Source organism: Grampus griseus (assembly GCF_964374135.1).
Source record: "Grampus griseus genome assembly, chromosome: 7".
NCBI lineage: Eukaryota > Metazoa > Chordata > Mammalia > Artiodactyla > Delphinidae > Grampus > Grampus griseus.
In genome coordinates this window covers 26,966,270-26,985,729 of record NC_139001.1, presented here as the reverse complement: position 1 = coordinate 26,985,729, position 19,460 = coordinate 26,966,270, and the positions used below count along the sequence as shown (strand labels likewise).

General features: G+C 39.8%; 1 protein-coding gene across 5 annotated transcripts in view; it reads left to right on the top strand.

The window, feature by feature from the left end:
* Positions 1 to 2,494: 2,494 nt before the first annotated feature.
* The window catches only part of UNC80 (unc-80 homolog, NALCN channel complex subunit), a gene marked incomplete at both ends in the record, with an annotated part of 239,244 nt that continues 222,278 nt past the window's right edge, over positions 2,495 to 19,460 (top strand). For all 5 annotated transcript variants that reach the window (XM_082658570.1, XM_082658568.1, XM_082658567.1 and 2 more), the window contains 6 exons: positions 2,495 to 2,586; positions 3,536 to 3,584; positions 6,264 to 6,420; positions 7,356 to 7,657; positions 16,134 to 16,257; positions 18,421 to 18,494. In XM_082658570.1, coding sequence (XP_082514696.1) covers positions 2,495 to 2,586; positions 3,536 to 3,584; positions 6,264 to 6,420; positions 7,356 to 7,657; positions 16,134 to 16,257; positions 18,421 to 18,494 — 798 coding nt within the window. The remainder of the gene's footprint in view (positions 2,587 to 3,535; positions 3,585 to 6,263; positions 6,421 to 7,355; positions 7,658 to 16,133; positions 16,258 to 18,420; positions 18,495 to 19,460) is intronic.

The following is a 19,460-nucleotide window of genomic DNA, read 5'->3' as shown; positions in this document are numbered from 1 at the left end:
GTTCAGGATCTCATAGGATATTTTTCTAATCTCCAGACTTAGGTTCCCACATACAACTCTTGCTTATTTCAAATAACCTCTACATTCCAGTCATATCAGTCACTTTCGAATGGAAATGAAGTGTTTATTGCCCTGCTTAAAATCTTCCTATCCAAACTTTGTAGCCTGCCATACAAAATCTTCCTCCGTCTGATTCTTGCCCACATTTTCTGCCTTGTCCCTTTGTTCATAAGTAAATTTGTATCATGTCTCCCATTGTACCCTTTTCTTTACCTATCTGTCTTCCCTTCAATACAGTGAGTTTCTTATGGGCAGGAATCTATATAGATTAGTGCTTGGCATATAAAATGGACTCAGTAAATATGAATAAACTATTTAGAATCTATCTTTCTTTGTTTCAAAATTCATATTAAAAGATGACTTCAAGAGAAGCAAAACTGGAGTCAGCCTGTACTCAGAGCTTTAGCCCTGCCCTGGCAGCTTTGAGATCCTAGTCAGACAGGTCACATCATAATAATGCAGAAGCCCAAGACATTTAGCAACATGAGAAATGAGAAACAGCTCAAGAAAACTCAATGAAGATCCGAACTAAGAATGACATATTTCCCAATGATCAAATCTAAGTCTGGTACACTGAGACATATTACCTCTCAGGGTAGAATACATTTGACGACATTAAGTAACACTGTGAGTGATGGCAGCTACAAGCGAGGCAGAAGAAATATTGAAAGTTAGGCTCAAAGATCGTGTATAAAGAATACCTTTGAGAAGTAACAAATGTATGTAATTTCCCCTATGCTGTTCACATAGCAGACAGCACTAATTAATAACAGCAGTCTTTTCTTGAAGTACCTGGGCCTTATCTCCACAGTCTTTCTCAACAGCCAGGCCCTACCAATTGATCTGGGTTGGCATGAGAGAGAAAACCTATTTACCATATAGCCTATAAAAGAAAAGAGCTCTGTGATGAGAATCCTAAGGACTTGCTTCTCCTTTGGGTCCTAACCATTAACCAGCTAGGAAGTCACTTCATAACCCTAGGCCTCATCACCCTTATCAGTACAATTTGGAAATAGGAGTGGACTGTCTCTAAGTTTCCTTTGTATGTCCTAGCCCTAGATATTTATAATCTTAAGCAATGGGAAGTATCTATGAATAACTGAAAAAAACATGACCATCACATAATTCTAAGAAATGAACTTACTCATTGATGTTATAAAACATCATTGTTATCTTTTTTCCTCCTCACAGAGCTGCTGATACTAATTATAAGATTCTTTGTCCGATGGTTAAAAAGGAAAAAAAAAACTTTAAGAAATTAAACGAAGAATTTATTTCTGTGACTGAAAATACCAATACATACCATATAGTTGTCTCTATATGGTGTAGACACACATGTAGTTAATAGAAGATATTTCTATCTGTTGAGATGAGGCCCTGGGGTGTCTGATTCTCCATTTTGTGGATCACACCAATACCTTTGCTCAAAATGGTGTATGACTATGTTCATTTGCAAGTATTTGGATCCACAGCAATGGTTTTTTACTCACACTGCTTAACTGTTGACCCCACTCCCTATCTGTTTTACTGCCAGATAAAACATCTAACAATAATTACTTATAAACTATAGTACAGGGCTTTGACTATGACAACTCAAGTAAAATGGCAGATATCAATGGAATGAACATGAATATCAATGTTCTTTCTCAAGTTGTAATTAACTGATACAACTGGTTAGTTTGGCAATATTTCTGCTTTGCCGAAACAAGCATGGTTACTTTCTTGTGGTTACCCTTTTACAATAAATTCTCACATCAGAGAACTTTCAAGCTTTCTGTTTTGCCAAACTTGCTTCCTTCCTGGTTTAGACTTCTAATAATTTTCAAGTGCTCCTTCTGCTGAATCCCGAGGGTGGACTCCTGACCTCCTTGCCGGAGGTACGAAGGATGCCAGGGTTATAGCGACTGCTCTGCGGTTCTTCAAAGCTCCTCCTCCCCGGAACGTGACAGTTCTTCAGCTGCCAAGGTTGGGAAGCAGGACAGGGGACACTCCTGGGGTGCAGCTCCAAGGGGAGGAAGCCGAATTCTGGGGGCTAAAGAGGCCACGCAGGGGACCTGCTGCGCGGTGCCGAGCTGGGACCCTTTTGGCCGTCCCACTGCTGCGCAACCTGACCCCTGTCCGGCGCGGGCCGCTGTCCACAGTGGGAGGTGCTGAAAGCAAGGAGAGGGCGCGGGGGCGGCGAGGCGGACAGCTTCTCCGAGCGCCTCCGTCCTCGCTCCTCGGTTCCTCCAGCCCTCCCCTCCTCCCGCAGCCATGTTCCACGCGCGGGGAGGGGCTGGGGAAGGGGAGAGGGACGGGGGATCAGGGCGGAGAGCGTCTGCTCTGCCTCAGGGAAGGAGGGGATGAGAGTTGGGGAGAGCAGCGGGAGGAAGCGGCGGCGGCTAGCGAGGAGCCAGCGCTGGGTCCTGCAGTGGAACTCCCAGGAGCCACCATCATGGTGAAGAGGAAGAGCTCCGAGGGCCAAGAGCAAGACAGCGGCCGCGGCATCCCCTTGCCCATCCAGACCTTCCTGTGGCGGCAAACCAGGTGAGGGGCGCAGAGGGCGCACCGTGGGCCGCCCTGGGCTGGGAGCGCTCCTGGGGCCGCCTGGGTCGTCGTCGTCGCCGCTGCCGCTGCTGCCGAGGCCGCGCCACAGCCTGCAGCTCCCTCTCTGGGGCTGGAAATCGAGCCTTCTGCACCCGCGTAAAAACACGCATTTAAAAAATATTTCAGTGAAGTTTGACGGCAAGCAGGTTGGCAGCTGTAGAATAAATATATACATTATTTAGGGGATGAGAGGGCAGAGAGCCTAGGGAGAGGGGGCGGGGAATTAGGGAAGATAATTATGACTGGTTGTGCTCCTGTGTCCAATTCCCCCTCCATCTCCTGCTGTAATTCCAGCCCGGTGACCTGTTGTTTTTCCAGCTCCTGTTTGTTGAATGTCTGCTATGCCCACTTGTTAACCATTTTTGCTCGGATTCAGCTAGTGTAATCTTCCTGGTTAAAGCCTCTGAGAAGAATCATTTTTAATAAATTTTTTTTTCTTGGAAAAACCTGAAACCTATTTCCATAAACAGGAAACAAGGTTTCCATTATTATTATTAATTATTATTATTTTAGAGATTTATCAGATAAGAAATTAGATTCTGAAAATCATATGCCACAAACTGTGTTCAGTTTTCAGTTTTTGAAATGACGGTACACATGAGTAATGCAACGCTTCTGACCATTGGTGATTTAGAATCCGATTAGGTAAGAAGTCTTCAGAATAAGACTGGATACAGAAAATGTAGAAATCCACAGCTTTTTCATGTATGTAATCACACACATAAAAGCAAATGTCGTCAGCTGTTTAATACCCGCCCTTTAGCAAGCCATAGGGAGGCGTGACATTTGTTTCATAGCACTATGTCTTATTCGTTGAAAATATGTCATAAGGATGCTCTAATAATAATTTTACTTGCGTTTAAAACGATTATTTCTATTAATTTTTCAGTGCATTTTTGAGGCCTAAACTGGGGAAGCAATACGAAGCCTCTTGTGTGGTATGTGATGTTCACCATTTAATGACTATTTGCATATACTGTGTGGTAATTCGAAAGAAAGAATTTAAATTGTACTGTGTATATTAATTCACTCAGCAAATATTATTGAGCACCTACTATGTGCCAGGCACAGTTCTAGATGATGAGATAGAGCAATAATCAAAACAAATATAGAGTTTGCATTCTACTGGGAGGGGGATAGGCCACTCATAAATGAGTAAAATACATAGCCAGGTGGTGATATGCGCTATGGAGAAAAATTAAGCAAGAAAGGTCATTAAGGAGCCCTAGGGTGGAGGTTTCATGTTAGAAGTAGAGGATAGATAAGGTTTGCCTGCTAACGTGACCCTTGGACAAAGATTTGAAGGAAGGGAGGGAGAAATAGCTGAGGGCAGAGCAGAGGGAAAGCAAGTCTAAAGGCCCTAAGTGGGGAGGGGTAGAGCAGTAGAAGAGAGTGTGGAAAGATAACAGAATGAGGACAAGTATAATAAGTCAAATCCTTAATCAACAGAATCAAAACTGTTATATAGTGGAAGCTCATAAAATGAGAGCCTATGACCTACTCGAAGTAATATGCAATTCTGAACTTTTATTTCTTCCATTTTTTGTGCAAGCCTGAAATGGATGATATGAAATAATTATGAAAATAATGCTATTAATATTTATGCAAAATACAGTGCACTTGTCCTGAGATTCTGAGGGAATCCCATGACTTACAGGTTGTCTTTTTACAAATTGAGAAGACACAAAAACGTGAAGCAAAATTAAAATGGGCTTTTCAAAGACTTCATTAAAACTTGGAGCTCACATAAAGGTCTTTACATTGCATATATTATAACCTAAAAGTGGAAACCTACCCATCTGGATATTGCCATGATATTTGCAAATGACTTGATAGATGATAAATGACCTTCTAGTAAGGAGCTCTGAAATGTGTTAGGGCCACACACTATTATGGAAGCCAACTGGAAAGTCAAACACCTCTCCCCATACACACACATACGTGCACAGCACACGCTCAAATAAGAATTTTTTTTGTTGCATTTCATGCCCTTCAAAATTGTCACAGGTATTTTTTTAAATCTAACCAACTTTTTAATAAGGACCTTTTAATGGGATTTGTTGTACTTAGCTCAAGTTAAAGTAATTTGGCACCTGAAATCTCTGCGCCTTCCTCAAATCATGCTTGCAGTTATACTAGCTTAAAATAACCCTGACTTTTCTGTTCTTGGCAAAGATACGTCTGACATTTTAATGTTGTCACACAATATCAAGTAAGTCCCATTCATAGATACAGATAGATAGAGAGTGATGTAAGTATAGAAAACAATTGCCAAGGTTTAAAATTACAAAAAGTTATATTAGTAACATTTAAGAAGAAAATGGCATTAAGTATCTAAAGCTTCCTGAGACTATAAAATGTATAACTCATCCTCTGAAAGTATATTCATCAAGACTATATAAATTCTTTATAATCTTTTAATGTCTAACATACTCACCCTTTACTTAGTGAATACTTAGATCCCTGAGGGCTGAGGAATTTTAAAGTATTTGGACCTGCCTTTATCTGGTTTCTTTAAGAAAACCCCAAAGACTACATCTCTGATTGAACTCCTTGCCAAACCTCAGCATGCCTTTCATTATGAAGGTGAATGTATTTTCTTTTCTTGAATCAAAGGTAAATAGCTTTCTTTGGAGAATCTCTGTATTAGGCCATATCTTTTTTCAGATATCCTAATAATTCCAATAACACAGCTTGAGCACTTGGGACTGGTATTATGACCACTTGGGGAGAACACAGCTCTCTAGATCATTTGGGACATCAAGTAGCAAGCAGGTTCTGTTCATACAAGTCAAATGTTTATTAACTTTATTCTGATATTTGGTAGCTGCACTTTCCCCAACACCTTATAGGGATATCCTCCTCCACCTTCAAAGAGAAAAAACAACTCAGTAGGTCAACTTGTTCTGGGGCTTGGGGGTGGGGTGCTTCACTTGCTGAAAGTATCCCTGGCCAGGATAGAAGATTTAATAAACCACCAAAGCAAAAATGGCTTATTCCCTCCTCCCTCCCTCCTTTCTTCTTCCCCTCCTTTTCTCTCTTTATTCGACAGTTAGATGAACAATCTTTATGGTTTTAGGCATTCTGTAAGGAGTGTCCTGTGCCACATCATTGCTAGGGACATGGAATAACTCAGAGACCCCAAAATCAGATCTCTTGAAACAGTTGGATCTTATTTAACACTTGTTGCCCATTCACATAAATTCTGTACCTCAAGACACTTTCACAAAAGACATTTCACCTTGGTCTGCAGTTGTGATAGCTCCTTTCAATGACCCAGGATCATTTTATAAAATATTACGTCCAAAACCTTCATACAGCTAAATGTGTTGTTGTACTCTTTTTGACAGGAGCTTATTTTGGTGGAAATAAAAATCATGTAATAATTCAAGCCATATACTTTGGATCAAAAACGTGAAAATGGGTGGACAATAGGAAATTATCACTGGCTCATTTCATGTCAACATATACAATGAAATGCAATGTGCGGGCACGCTAAAGAATTTGGTCTAGTGATACGTATCTTTTTGGGTATACAGTACCGTGTTGTCTATTTTTTCACCCATCAGAATCTCTAATTTCTTATTTTACTTTTTTTTTTTTTTGGGTCTCTACAGTCCTTTGAACGAGTGTTGGTAGAAAACAAGCTGCATGGCCTCTCTCCAGCCCTCTCTGAAGCCATCCAGAGCATTTCCAGATGGGAACTGGTACAAGCTGCTTTGCCTCATGTCCTGCACTGCACTGCAACCCTGCTGTCAAACAGAAACAAGCTAGGTTGGTGCTACTACATTCCTTCTTCATGACATACCATTGTCCTCACTCATGGTGACTCATAATAACACTCACAATAACAACCTGTATAACTGACTATTTTTCCAGGCACTGGGCACACATTCTCATTTAATTCTGACAAAATCTCCCTCACGTTGGTGTCATTGTTATCTCCATTTGACCAATGAGGGAACTAGCTCTCTTTGTTTTAACTTTTTAACTTTACAAGAATATGTGAATGTATTCTCCTTTTAAACATTAGAATGTTATAGAGAAGCTAAAGACTCTCTCTCACCTGTTCAAGATGAGTTCTAATCACAGTTGTCCCTTTGTCCTCCCAACGCCTAAAGCAACCACCTTCATGAGTTTGTCATATTCCGCTCCAGATCTTTTCCCAACTTCGCGGTATTATGTGTATGTGTGCATGCATGCACATACATATTATTTTTCTTGTTTAGATTATTTTGCAGATTGCTTTTCCCACATGGCATTATGTCCTAGCCATCTGCCCCAAGATCTTCTCCATCCAGTTCCTTCCCCTCATTTGGGTCTCTGCTCAAATGTTACCTTTATAGAGGGGCCTTTCCTAATCACACTGTCTAAAATGGAGTAGCTGTTATCCTCAAAGCCCATACTCTTAACTACTCTGCTGCTTATTTGGAAATATATGTGGGTATCTGACTGAAGAGATGTGACGCATGCAGTTTCTTTCCCTGTGTCAGCATATCATTCTGCAGGGATTGCAGCCAGTTAGAAAGTCCCAAAGCAAGAGTGAACCCTTTTAGCAGTGGCTGTAAGGGGTGTAGAGAAATGCTAGTTTCTCCCAGGAAATCAAGCCATAGAACAAAGCAAGGATGTTCTTCCCACACCCAAGGTTGACACCCGTTGTTCTGGTCACAGAGTTTGCCTTAACCTAGCTGTGTTGTTGTCCCATGCAGGCCACCAGGATAAACTGGGTGTCGCTGAGACAAAGCTCCTTCATACCCTGCACTGGATGCTCCTGGAGGCCCCCCAGGACTGCAACAGCGAGCGTTTTGGGGGCACAGACCGAGGCTCCAGCTGGGGTGGCAGCAGCAGTGCTTTCATCCACCAGGTTGAAAACCAGGGCTCTCCAGGGCAGCCTTGCCAAAGCAACTCCAATGATGAAGAAGAAAACAACCGATGGAAGATCTTCCAGAACTCCATGGCTACTGTGGAGCTCTTTGTGTTTCTCTTTGCTCCTCTGGTACACAGAATCAAGGTAAGCGGAAAGCTGGTGAGGGCTAAGGGGAACTAGAAGTCAGATGAGGGTTTGCTTCAAATGATATTTCTGTATTTGGCATCCATGTCTTTGTATGATCTTATAGCAAGCCAAGACATGGAAGGCTTTGTTTTTATACTAAACTATTGAACGTTATTTCAAAACCACAATTGTCCTACTCAAAAGTCTTTAGTGGTTCTCCATCTGCCCCAAGATAATACCCAATATATTAAACATGGCATATAGAGTCAACTGTGATCTGGGGCTTAAATCCTATCTTAACTGATGAACTGCCGATCCCTGCTGGCCACCTCGTGATCCAGTTCTGGGAGCCCTGTGAACCATTCCCTGAATATGCCCTTGCTGTTTGCTCCGCCCTCCTTTCCTTCCTCTGTTCCTTTCATGGTTCTTCAAACTTCAACTTTAGTGTCATCATTTCCATGAAGCTTTTCCTCTGACCTTCCCCATGTAGGTTTAGTCACCATCTCCTTTGTATTTCTACAGCATGTTGTAGCTACTTCTATTATAATGCAAGATCTGGAACAGAAGTTTTTACTGTGGACTTTTTGATATTTTGGTATACAATCTAAGAATTGCTTTTCAAAATACTTTTAAATGCATAAAGTACAAAACATAGTATTACATGGAAACAAATTGTATTAAAATACAATTATATACATGTACCCCTTGGATCTGAAAGAGACAATATTATTTTAAATCATAGTGCTACCACTTTCTAGCTGTGTCATCTTGTTGATATTACTTAACCTCTTGGATCCTCCATTGCATAAAATCGTGGATATTCAAACACAGGGTGAATATATATGAAGACATAATGCATGGAAAGTATGTAGAAAAAAATCAAGTACATGGAAAGAAATCAAGAACTATTTGTTACTTCTGTGAATGAATAAATTACAATATTCCATCTAAGTGCTCTGATAAGAGATAAGAAGGAATTAATATGCTCAACTGTTCTTTAATAGAATATTAGGATCTTAATCTGATTGACTCTGTTCCATGGCTGGTAGGACTAGGATTGAAACTACCTGTAAATTCCCAAAATGCTTCACATGCACTGGCCACATTGTCTATCAGAATTATCAAAAGATATTAAATGTTGTTAAATTAAATTGATGCTTTAAAAGCATTACACTTTCTATTTTTAAAAGTCTTTGATAAAGGTTACACTTAATGGAAAGCATTACTTTAACTGAGACGGTCCCCCTGACCTGTGGGATCTACAGGATCTGCCTCGTGCCCCGCTACCTGGCCTCATCTCCCTCCATCTCACTGGCCTCTCTCTTGTTCACTAAGTTGCAGGCTCCCCAGAGACTTATCCTCAAACTCAACACATTTGTTTTTGCTTTCAGGACTTTGCACTGGTTTTTCCTTCTAAAACATTTACTGCCACCTTCCACCCTAGATTTTCACATGGCCATGTTCTTTCCATCAATTTACTCACAACTCAAATGTTACCAACTCAAAGTATTTCCCTGGTTACTTTAGTGCCACTAGGACATGACTCTACATTTTTTGTTGTTTCCTTCTTAGCACCTATCAGTACCTGAAATTATTTTATGTGTTTGTTTACATGTTTGTTGCCCATCAACCCCACCAGAACAGAGGTTCTCCAGCAAAGGGACACTGCCGTCCAGGTCACAACTCTATCTGATAGTGTCTAGAATAGTGTCTGGCATATATGAGGCAATCAATAAATATGTAATGACTGTCACTAAATAAACCCAAGTTATTATCAGAAGCTGATCCAGATGCTAAAAGTAGCAATTATACATATGTACATAGTCCCCAAAACAGAAAGGGCAAGAAAGAAAGCTCCTTTTAAAAAAAAAAAAAAAAAAGATAGCCTACAACATGTCTATTTGTAGAGAGAGATCCTCTGGATTGAAAAATATGGAAGGGGCTTCCCTGGTGGCGCAGTGGTTGGGAGTCCGCCTGCCGATGCAGGGGACACGGGTTTGTGCCCCGGTCGGGGAAGATCCCACATGCCGCAGAGCGGCTGGGCCCGTGAGCCATGGCCACTGAGCCTGTGCGTCCGGAGCCTGTGCTCCGCAACGGGAGAGGCCACAACAGTGAGAGGCCCGTGTACTGCAAAAAAAAAAAAAAAAAAAATGTGGAAGTATAGGAGTGGCTGGAATGGCTATAATTTTATTTGAAAACATGTTGAGAGTCCAAGATTTGGAAAGAGATAGACCTGTGTTAGAATCCAGTGCTTGCTGCTTCCTATTCTATGTAGGAAAGACATCGAGCAATTAACTTCTCTAAGCCTCAGTTTTCTCAAGTATAAATTGAACGTAAGAATAATTTTATGGAGCATTGTGAGGATTAAACAAATTAAAGTGCTCAACCTGACACACAAAAAGGCATTAACAAATGGTAGTTTTTAGTGTTGGCATTTTATTGCTGTTGACATGAATTATTAGTAGAAGGGGAGCCAGATCTTCCTTCAGGGGAGACCACACAGACAGTGAGGAAAGCTGGCTCAACGTCCCCAAGTTTTACCTATGGCCTGGGATTGGAGTATTTATAAGGAAGTAAAACAATGCCTATGAAACACTGCACGGCGATTAATACATGGTATTGCAACAATTACTGTTGGGTATTATAACTAGCATTATTGTTTTATCATTTTATTATTGCTGTGAGAGAAATATTGTTCTAGATGCCATAGGGAACAAAAAATATTAATGAGTCAATACATTTCACCACAACGCTTTTTTCCTCTGAGCAAGGGCTTTGCTTCTATCAGTGTAGTGAGGAATGAACAATCCCTTGATCAGGGTTTCTCAATCTTGGCACCATTGGCATTTGGGGCCAGATAATTCTTTGTCCTGTGCTTTGTAGGATATTTACTGACGTCTCTGGCTTCTACCCACTAGATGCCAGTAGTACCTCCTTCCTCCGAACTGTTACAACCACAAATGATTCTAGACATTGCCAGATGTCCTTAAGGGGTGGGGAGGGGTGAGAATTGCCCCCTGATTGAGATCCACTGACCTAGATCTTTTATTTGCCTGCAGGTATCAGGCCCTACCTTCCTTCTCCGTACTGTACCCATGTCAACTCCTCACCAGCACTTTTAATAGCCTTTTCTCCCTATTCTTCCTTTGCATTTGTCCTTCAGAACTCCAGCCCCAGATCAAGACTGAAAGCCACCTTTTCTATTCCAGCCCCAGAGATCTGCATGCTCCTGGGGTAAAACTAGACAACAATCCAGCCTGTTGTTTCTACAAATTGTGGTCTCAAGCTCCGTGTGCTGCCCCACTTGTCATGATTCCCTCGAGTCCCCACTCTGTGCTCACATAGACAATGTTTTATGTTGAGGCTCTTATAGGACATAGTGCTGCAGGAGGCATGAAGGGCTGAAATCCAGTCTAGGCATGAGCCTGTGCCTCCACTTCACACCTCCTCAATCCCTTCCACTTGCTTTCCTCTATTAGGTAACAGAAGTGTTCACATGTCATTTCTCATTTTTACAAACACCCACAGGAAGGTGGATATCTTTGTCTTCATTTTACCAAAGAGGAAACTGAGGTCCAGAGAGGTAATAATCAAGCTCATTTAAGTAACCGAGGTGGGATTCAAACCCAATTCCATCTGACTTTCTACAAAACTATACTGTTTCTTTTGTTTCTGTGCTGGAACTCTTCTCATCAAGGTCATGAACAACCTTGAGCTATTGAACCTAATATTTATTTTGCTGTCTTCATTTCACTAAAATTTAGCTGCATTTGAACTTACAATCCTTTCTTCTTGAAGTTTTTTATTCCTTTGGTAGCACCACACTCTGCTAGTTCACCTTGCATCCCTGGCTATCTGCTCTATCTCCTTTGAGAGCGTATCTTCTTTGCCTGCCCCTCTAACATTGTGGTTCTCCAGAGATGCAACCTAGACCCTTTGCACTTCTCACTTTGTCTTCTCTTTGCAGACCTCCCCTCCTGCTTCATTTACCATTTGTGTCCTAATAGGCTGAGGTCATCTAATTTTATATGTCTAAAGTAGTCTCCTTTCCTAACCTCTAGACCAACTTGTCAACTAGCTTCTCCAGATAGATAATCTAAGGGCATTTCAGATTTCCCCTGGAGTGAGCCATTGTCCTGATGTTCTATATTTCAGGTGATGGACCCATTCATATAAACTCAAAACCTAGGGGCTTCCTTTGATTACTCCTTCATCCTTACCTACACATTCCACTAATCACAGAGTTCTACTCATTTTGTCTCTTAAATATTTCTCAAATTTACCTAATTTTCTTCATCCCTATTATCCTCCTTAACCCAAGATTTCATCATCCATTGCTTGGGCCTCTTACTTGGGCCACTTTCTAACTGGATTTACAGTCTCCTGGCTTGTCTCATAAAATCCAACCTCAACACCAAAGTGATCTCTCTAAAATGCATATCTGAACATATCACTAACATACTTAAAGTAATTTGTTGATTTCTCATTATACAGAGGATGAAACTCTAGCTCTCCAGTGTGGTAACTGGGACCTCCATGACCTGCGTGGTTACCTCTCCTGACTATGAGCTCCGAATGCTTGGAGTCTCCCTAAGAACATAACATGCTTTGTTCCAGGCCTATTTTATGCTGGTCATGTCACCTGGAATACCCTCCTACCCTACCCTTCTGCCTAGAAAATTCTTACTCATCATTTATGACTTCATTCAAGATCTATCCTCCCTCCTTCTCTATCTCTATAATATATTAGACATATTTTTAAAAATTATTTTTAGCTTCTTATTATCATTATCTCTTTATCTGTCCATCTCTTCTACTAGATTCCAGATGGTTTGAGAATAGGAATTATCATTGTATCATGGGTAGCTAATGTAGTGTCTGTGTTTTGTAGGCATTTAATTGATATTTATTGAATGAATTAGTTTACTAATTAGCAAATAATCTAAGTGACTCATCCTTTTGTAAGACAGTGTATAATTCAATGCATTTTTATGCTTTTACTTTATAACTAGCTCAAATATTTTATATGAAATCAATAATCTGAAAATTCTGTCAAATATATTATTAAATGATGAACATTTGTTACAACTAAGGAATCTACTTTAACTGTGCTGCCAACATTTTCTTGATTTGATCCTAATCACTTATTCCTTCCATAAATATTTATTGAGTGCCTACTACATGCTAGGCACTGTTCAGAGTGCTGGAGAAATGGCAGGGGATAAAACAAAATCCAAGCCCTCAAGGAGATTTTTATAAAATTCGTATGTCTGAAGTAAACAACTTTAAAACAGAATTTAAAATAATAGTTGTTTAAGTAGATGTCTCTAAGCTACTAGTAAACACATTTAGAATTGCTTCATGTCAGCAATTCTAAAAACAGGCTTTCATTGCAAGCAACATTGTGGAAATGTTGATTCTTTGAATTTTTACACCTTCTGGTTTTTCTCAACCTTTCTAGACCACCCACCCCACAGCTGTTTGAATGATAGAGTACCTTCTCCAACTACAGAGTTTCTGTTCATGTGTGCATATGTGTATATATCACACTGGGTGACCCATGAAAGGGAATTCTATAAGAGGAATTAGTGACCCAGAGTTTATACATTCAGCCAACTTAAGAGGACTTACAAAGGAGCATATCAACATAAGAACTGGCCATCCATTCTGCAGGTGTTCAGGTCTAAAGAATGATCAGATTTATTTGGTGTTATTTGGAGACTGTAACATGCTCAATTAATCAACAATTATGTATTGATGTTCAATCAACAATTATGTATTGATGTTCAAGGAAAAATGCCCAGAAGGGGATCTCAACTTGTCTTCAAGAAATATACAGTCTAGTTGGGGGTATATCAAACAAAACAAAATGATGACAGTAACTGTCACTGAGTGGATAGAGCAGAGGTTAAAGGCCAGGATGTCAGTTTAAGAGAGCCCACTTCCTGCTGCAATGTCCATTGGAGTTTTATTTGTGCCAAGATTACTTAGAAGAAATGTGGAAAAGGACCAATCTCTGAAACTAAGAAATTGTCAAAACCAGATCAATTGTGATTTAGCATTCTGCATTTCTGGAGACAAATCTGATATACTTTGCACATGGCGAATTCCCTGATTGCTGGATCACACATGATACCATGCAGACTTCCCCATGTCCATTTCAAGGGAAAGGGGTTGCTTTCCCCTTAACTTCGGATCTGTCTAGTTGTTTACTCAGTATATCTAGTTGAATGTCTAACAGGCCTCTCAAACTTAACATGTCTAAAACTAGGCTCCTGATATCCCCAAACCTGTTCCTCCTTTATCTTGCCCATCTTTATCAGTGGCAAAGCCAAAAAATCTTTGACATCTCATTTTCCTACACTCTACCTCTAGTCAGTTAACAAATTCTATAAACTGTATCTTCAAAATGTATCCAGAATCTACAGCTTCTCATTTTTCCCTCTACTGATACCCTGGTCTAACGATCTTTCACCTAGTTGGTAATAACAGCTCCCTAGTCTCTTTCCTCCCTTGCCCTTTCTCAAACTATTCTCAATAGCCTGAGTGATCCTCAAAACATACATCGAGTCATGTCATTCCACTATTCAAAACCCTCCAGTGACTTCTCATGTTACTCAGTAATTGAAGCCCTTACTATGACATATCAGGCCCTAGATTATTTGGCATTCAAAAACGTCTCCAATCTTATTTTTTTCTACTCTTCTGTCATTCGCTTGACTCCAGGCCCGCAGTCTCTTGGCTGTTTCTTGACACACAAGATATACTTAGGACCTTTGCACTTGCTTATCCCTTTTCACAGAATGCTTTTTCTGGAAATATCTACCTGGCAGCTCCTTCATTTCATTCAGATCCTTATACAAAAGTCACCTGCACAAGAAGGGCTTCCCTGGCCTTCCTGTCTAAAACACCAGCACCTTGTCTGGTACTTCCCTTTCCCTCCTTTACTTCTCCTTTGCACTGGAGAGCAGGGATTTTTGTATGCTTTGTTCACTGTTGTATCCCAGAACCTAGAATAGGACCAGGTACACAGTAGGTGGTCTATAAATATTTGTAGAATGAAAGTGGCATGAATTTGAACAAATGCTTTTCCAATACTGACACTAGATGCTTTTCCATCATGGGTACTGCTGTGGTGCCAGGACCTTGGCCTATAGCTTATGGAAGAGTCCCCTCTTTACCAACGTGGAGATTTATTCAGGGGTTTCATCTAGCCTTTCCAGTTGAAGCTTCCTTTGAGCTACATTGATTCACCATTTGCAGAATAAATTTGTTTTCCTTTTTTTCAATTTCTTTCCAGCTCTCCTCCTTCTAGATCAGTGATTTTCAACCATAGCTACACATGAGAGTCACCAGGGGCAACTCAAGAAAACCTCACAGCAATTCTAATTTAATTGGTCTGGTTAGGGGAGGAAGTGGGGCCTGGGCCTCCCAGGTTTTAAAAGCTCCCCAGGTGATTATAATGTACAAGCCAGGTTGCAAATCACCACCCTGTGAATTCCTGGTTTCAGTTATGTTCATTAATCTGCAATCGCTCTCTCTGCTTCCATCTCTACCTTGTTTTGACAGGCCGAGTTGTTGAAAATGTAACCTCAGAATGTCATACATTTGTACTTATACAATTGCATTTTAAACATCTCAGCCACTCAAAATGATATAATGATGAAGCAGAGAATATACTCCCTGGAAGAGACCTTCAGTTGTAGATAACCGAATGAGTATGGGTTGTAAAGTAAGTACAGTTCAGCAAGTACTTATCATGCACCCAATTCCTAATGCTGTATTTAGCATTGTGATGATGACAGGGGCTGTGGCTACATCGCTGCCCTCAGGGAATTAAAGATTGTTGAGAAGGCAACAGTATAAAATAACATGCTAAGAAGGGTCTAACTGTATGTTCCTGATTCCATGAAATGCAAGAACAAGAGATAGACTGGAGAATAGAAAGTCAAAATAGCATCTGAGGATATTGCCTTATGAGGGAGAAAGAAGGACCATTAAATCATTAAGAGGAATAATAACAATAACCACAAGTAAAGAGATCTGCCAAGACCCTTGAAATAAAAAGGCCTCAATCATTGCTAACAGAAAACAATAATTGTGTGTTTCACGCTCTACCCAAAGCTGCATCTTTATTAATTATTCATTTTGCCTAAAGCAGACCACCGTGATTTCTGTCGTAGTTATGATGATAATTTAAGGCTATTGATTTACCCTAGAAACACCATCAGAGTGAAGAAGAAAGGTCTTGAAGATCAGCCTGCTTTGAAAATAATCGTGTGAATGATGTTCTTTTTTTATACAATTTTAGAAGGTTACCTTCCATTTATAGTTATTAAAAATATTGGCTATATTCCCCATGTTGTACAATACATCCTTGAGCCTATCTTACACCCAGTAGTTTGTGCCACAAACTATTGGGCGAATGATGTTAACCGTTGCATTGACTGGTCCCTTCAGCCAGTTCTTGGATATAGATCTTCTCTTCTCCCAGGAATCTGACCTCACGTTCCGACTGGCGAGTGGGCTTGTTATATGGCAGCCCATGTGGGAGCACAGACAGCCCGAAGTCTCTGGCTTCACAGCACTGGTGAAGCCCATCAGGAACATCATTACAGGTTTGTGACTCAGACGCCCAGTGGGACAGTGTCAGCATACACAGGAGTGAGGGCGATGGGATGATTTGCTCTTAAGAAACCAAGAGGAAGACAACTTCAGGGTGTTGTCTAGGTGCCCCAGGTACAGGGCTCATTTACATGATGAGAACTGTAAACCAGGAGCACATGCTGCTGAGTTGTGTGACTTTGGGTAAGTCATTTAAACTTCCTGTGCCTGTGTTTCCTCATCTGTAAAATAGGGTAGGGGTCAAAACACAGTATTACAAGTACTTACAGAGTTGTTATGAGGAAAGATGAGTTAATATATGTAACATTACTTAGAAGAATGCCAGGCACATAGTAAGTGAGTAAGTGGTAGCCATTATTATTTCATCATTATGGTAGATGGAGTAGCAGCTCCTTAAGGATCTCGCCTTAGTGGGTTGTTTTTGGTTTTTTTTTTTTATCAAGGCATTTCACTACAGGAATGGTCCAATGCAATAGTCCTACTGTTGAATTGTAGAAAGAGTACAACATGATAGCTTGAAAAGTGCCTGAAAAGTTCATGCTCCACCCCAGATCTATCTCTTACCATGTATGTAACCTCACCTCCCTGAGCATTTCTATTTCTTTAAAATGGAGATAAAAATACCACCTTATATGGCTTCATAGTGAGGAGTCAATAAAAATGCATATAAAGTGCCCATTTTATAGAGAGTGCTTGATTACCTACTTCTATTCCCAGCCCAACTTTTAGCATCAATAACAAAATTTAAAAAGAGATAAATTGTGTGGTTAATCTACAGAAGTGTGTGTGTGTGTGTATACACACACACTGAAGTATATACAGAAGTATATATATGTATACATATATACATACATATATATATATATAGTTTATTAACTTTATAAGGTTTTTCTGCAGACAGTGGAGGATTATGAATGGAAAAGAGCTTTGTAAAGGGAAGGAAACCATAAACAAGTTCTTACATGCTTTATTTTCCCCTATAACTTAACACAAACTTGCAAGGTTCACAGAATGTTAAGGGATTTTGTAAACTGAGGAGTTGCATATTATTCATATAAGAGATAAGATGCTTACAGTGACAAATCATGCTTATTATAGCCGTTCAAAAGATGAAATTTTTCATACAGTGAAAGTAGACTAATCCCTCAATTTACATGTATATAATCCATTAACTATTGAAATAAATTGTAAATTAAAGAGTAACAGTCTATCATAATATTCAGATATCAAGGAACTAAGTAAAGATGCCATAGTCAGAAGTGACCTACTTCAGAATCCATGGATGGAATGAGGTTAACACTTGTATAAAAACTAAGGAATCATGTCCCTCCATGAAAGCACCTAAGCTACTCACTTCCCCGCTCCCTGTGCTTCTCAGTGATATTCACAGCGGGTTCCTTACCCGCTGCTTGATGCCTCTGGAGTTGAAATGGTGTCCACTGAGGGAAAATTCAACTTAGCATGGCCAGAAGAAAAACAATGGCACATGAGTGACACTCCTCTGATCTCTTGCTTTGTGATTTGGTAAATCACTTTGCCTCTCAGCACCAAAATATTCCAATTCAAATGGGGCCTGTCGTTTTGGCTTCCCATTGATCCTCCGGTAAAGATGTGACTGGTTTGAATCTTACCTCAGGGGCAGCTTAATGTGTTCAATAAAGCACCTGGAGCCGGGTAGCCTGGGCTGGAACCTTTTTCTAAGGGTCAGTGACCTTGGGCAAGTTAAATTCCCTGTTTCTTAGTATCTTCATCTGTAAAATGGGTCTGGAAGTATACCATAAGTTATTACAGGGTTATTGTAAGTGTTGAATCAGTTGATATATGTAAAATGCTTAGAACAGGACTTGACAGATATTAGGTACTATGTAGATGTTAACTGTTATAATTTTTAGTATGGCCAATTTTTAGCACCTTAACTTATTGAGTCATACTGAATAAATGAAGAAATCTATATTGATATCCTAGAAATGCTAAGATTTTTGAATAGGTTATGTGATTTCTCTTACAACATATGCTATTAAATGTCTTCTTGCAAGGTTTTAATTATCTATTAAAATAGGTTTTTGATTTGAAAGTGGAATGAACTTAGGAAATAAAATACCTTATATAACATATAAACTTATAAATTTGTGGTGGGATTTCATCTATCTTTGCAGCTAAGAGAAGCTCTCCCATCAACAGTCAAAGTCAGACCTGTGAATCACCAAATCAAGACACAAGACACCGAGAGGTGAGTATATTATAATCATGAGAAGAAGGGTGGTCATTCCTTGAACGTAGTGTAGTGTGAAGGGTAAGACTTGACCCGTGCTGTATCTCAATGGCTAGCATGTAACAATAAATGTTAGTTATCATTATTCATCCTGCATTAACTCAAGTATCATCTTGTTCTCAATTATTGAATCTCCTAATATTTGCTAGGCAAACCTAATATAGGTACAATAGTACTGCAGCAGTGGGGAAGGAAAGGAGGTTTAAGTTACAGCATCCTTTAAGGAAAGTAAAGTTTAATGGGGAATCAAGACCAATCCACATAAAACAGAAGATGCATAATAAAACAGAATATAATTTAATGTAAATTCATCATGCACTATTTGATTCAGAAGAGAAATGAAGACCAGGGTAGTTCAAAGCCACACAGAAATGTATACTGTCATTAACTTAATACGTGTTAGATGACCTGCTTTCACTTCCAGTTCAGCATGTGAAAAATACACTTTACTGTTTTCCATCAAAATTGGATCCTCTTTCCAGCTCATGCATTATTGCCAGGAGTAGCACCATCCTTTTCACCATCAAAACTAGAAATTTTGGAGTCCTAGTATATCTCCTACTGAGCAATTGCTAAGTATAGACACTGTGATTTATATGTTGTATTTCATCTATTCTAAGATGTACATTTTTTTCACTTTTAACATATTTGAAATCTAGTGTATTTCATGATCTTTGGCCTCTAACCATCTCCCTGCCTGGTAGAAGTCTTGATATGATTGTCATTCTTGCAGCATAAATTTGGTCATTTTCAGCATCCAGGTTTGCAGAATCAGGGTCAGTGGCTTAGAATAGTGTGTCAGAGGGGATAGTGAAGCACTCTTTTAAGAAATAACACTCTTGACACAGAGGAAGTTATTCTATGGAGAAATATATATCAACAGCTCTGAGTTGAAATTGCTAAATGTGAAAGAATTTTAGGAAT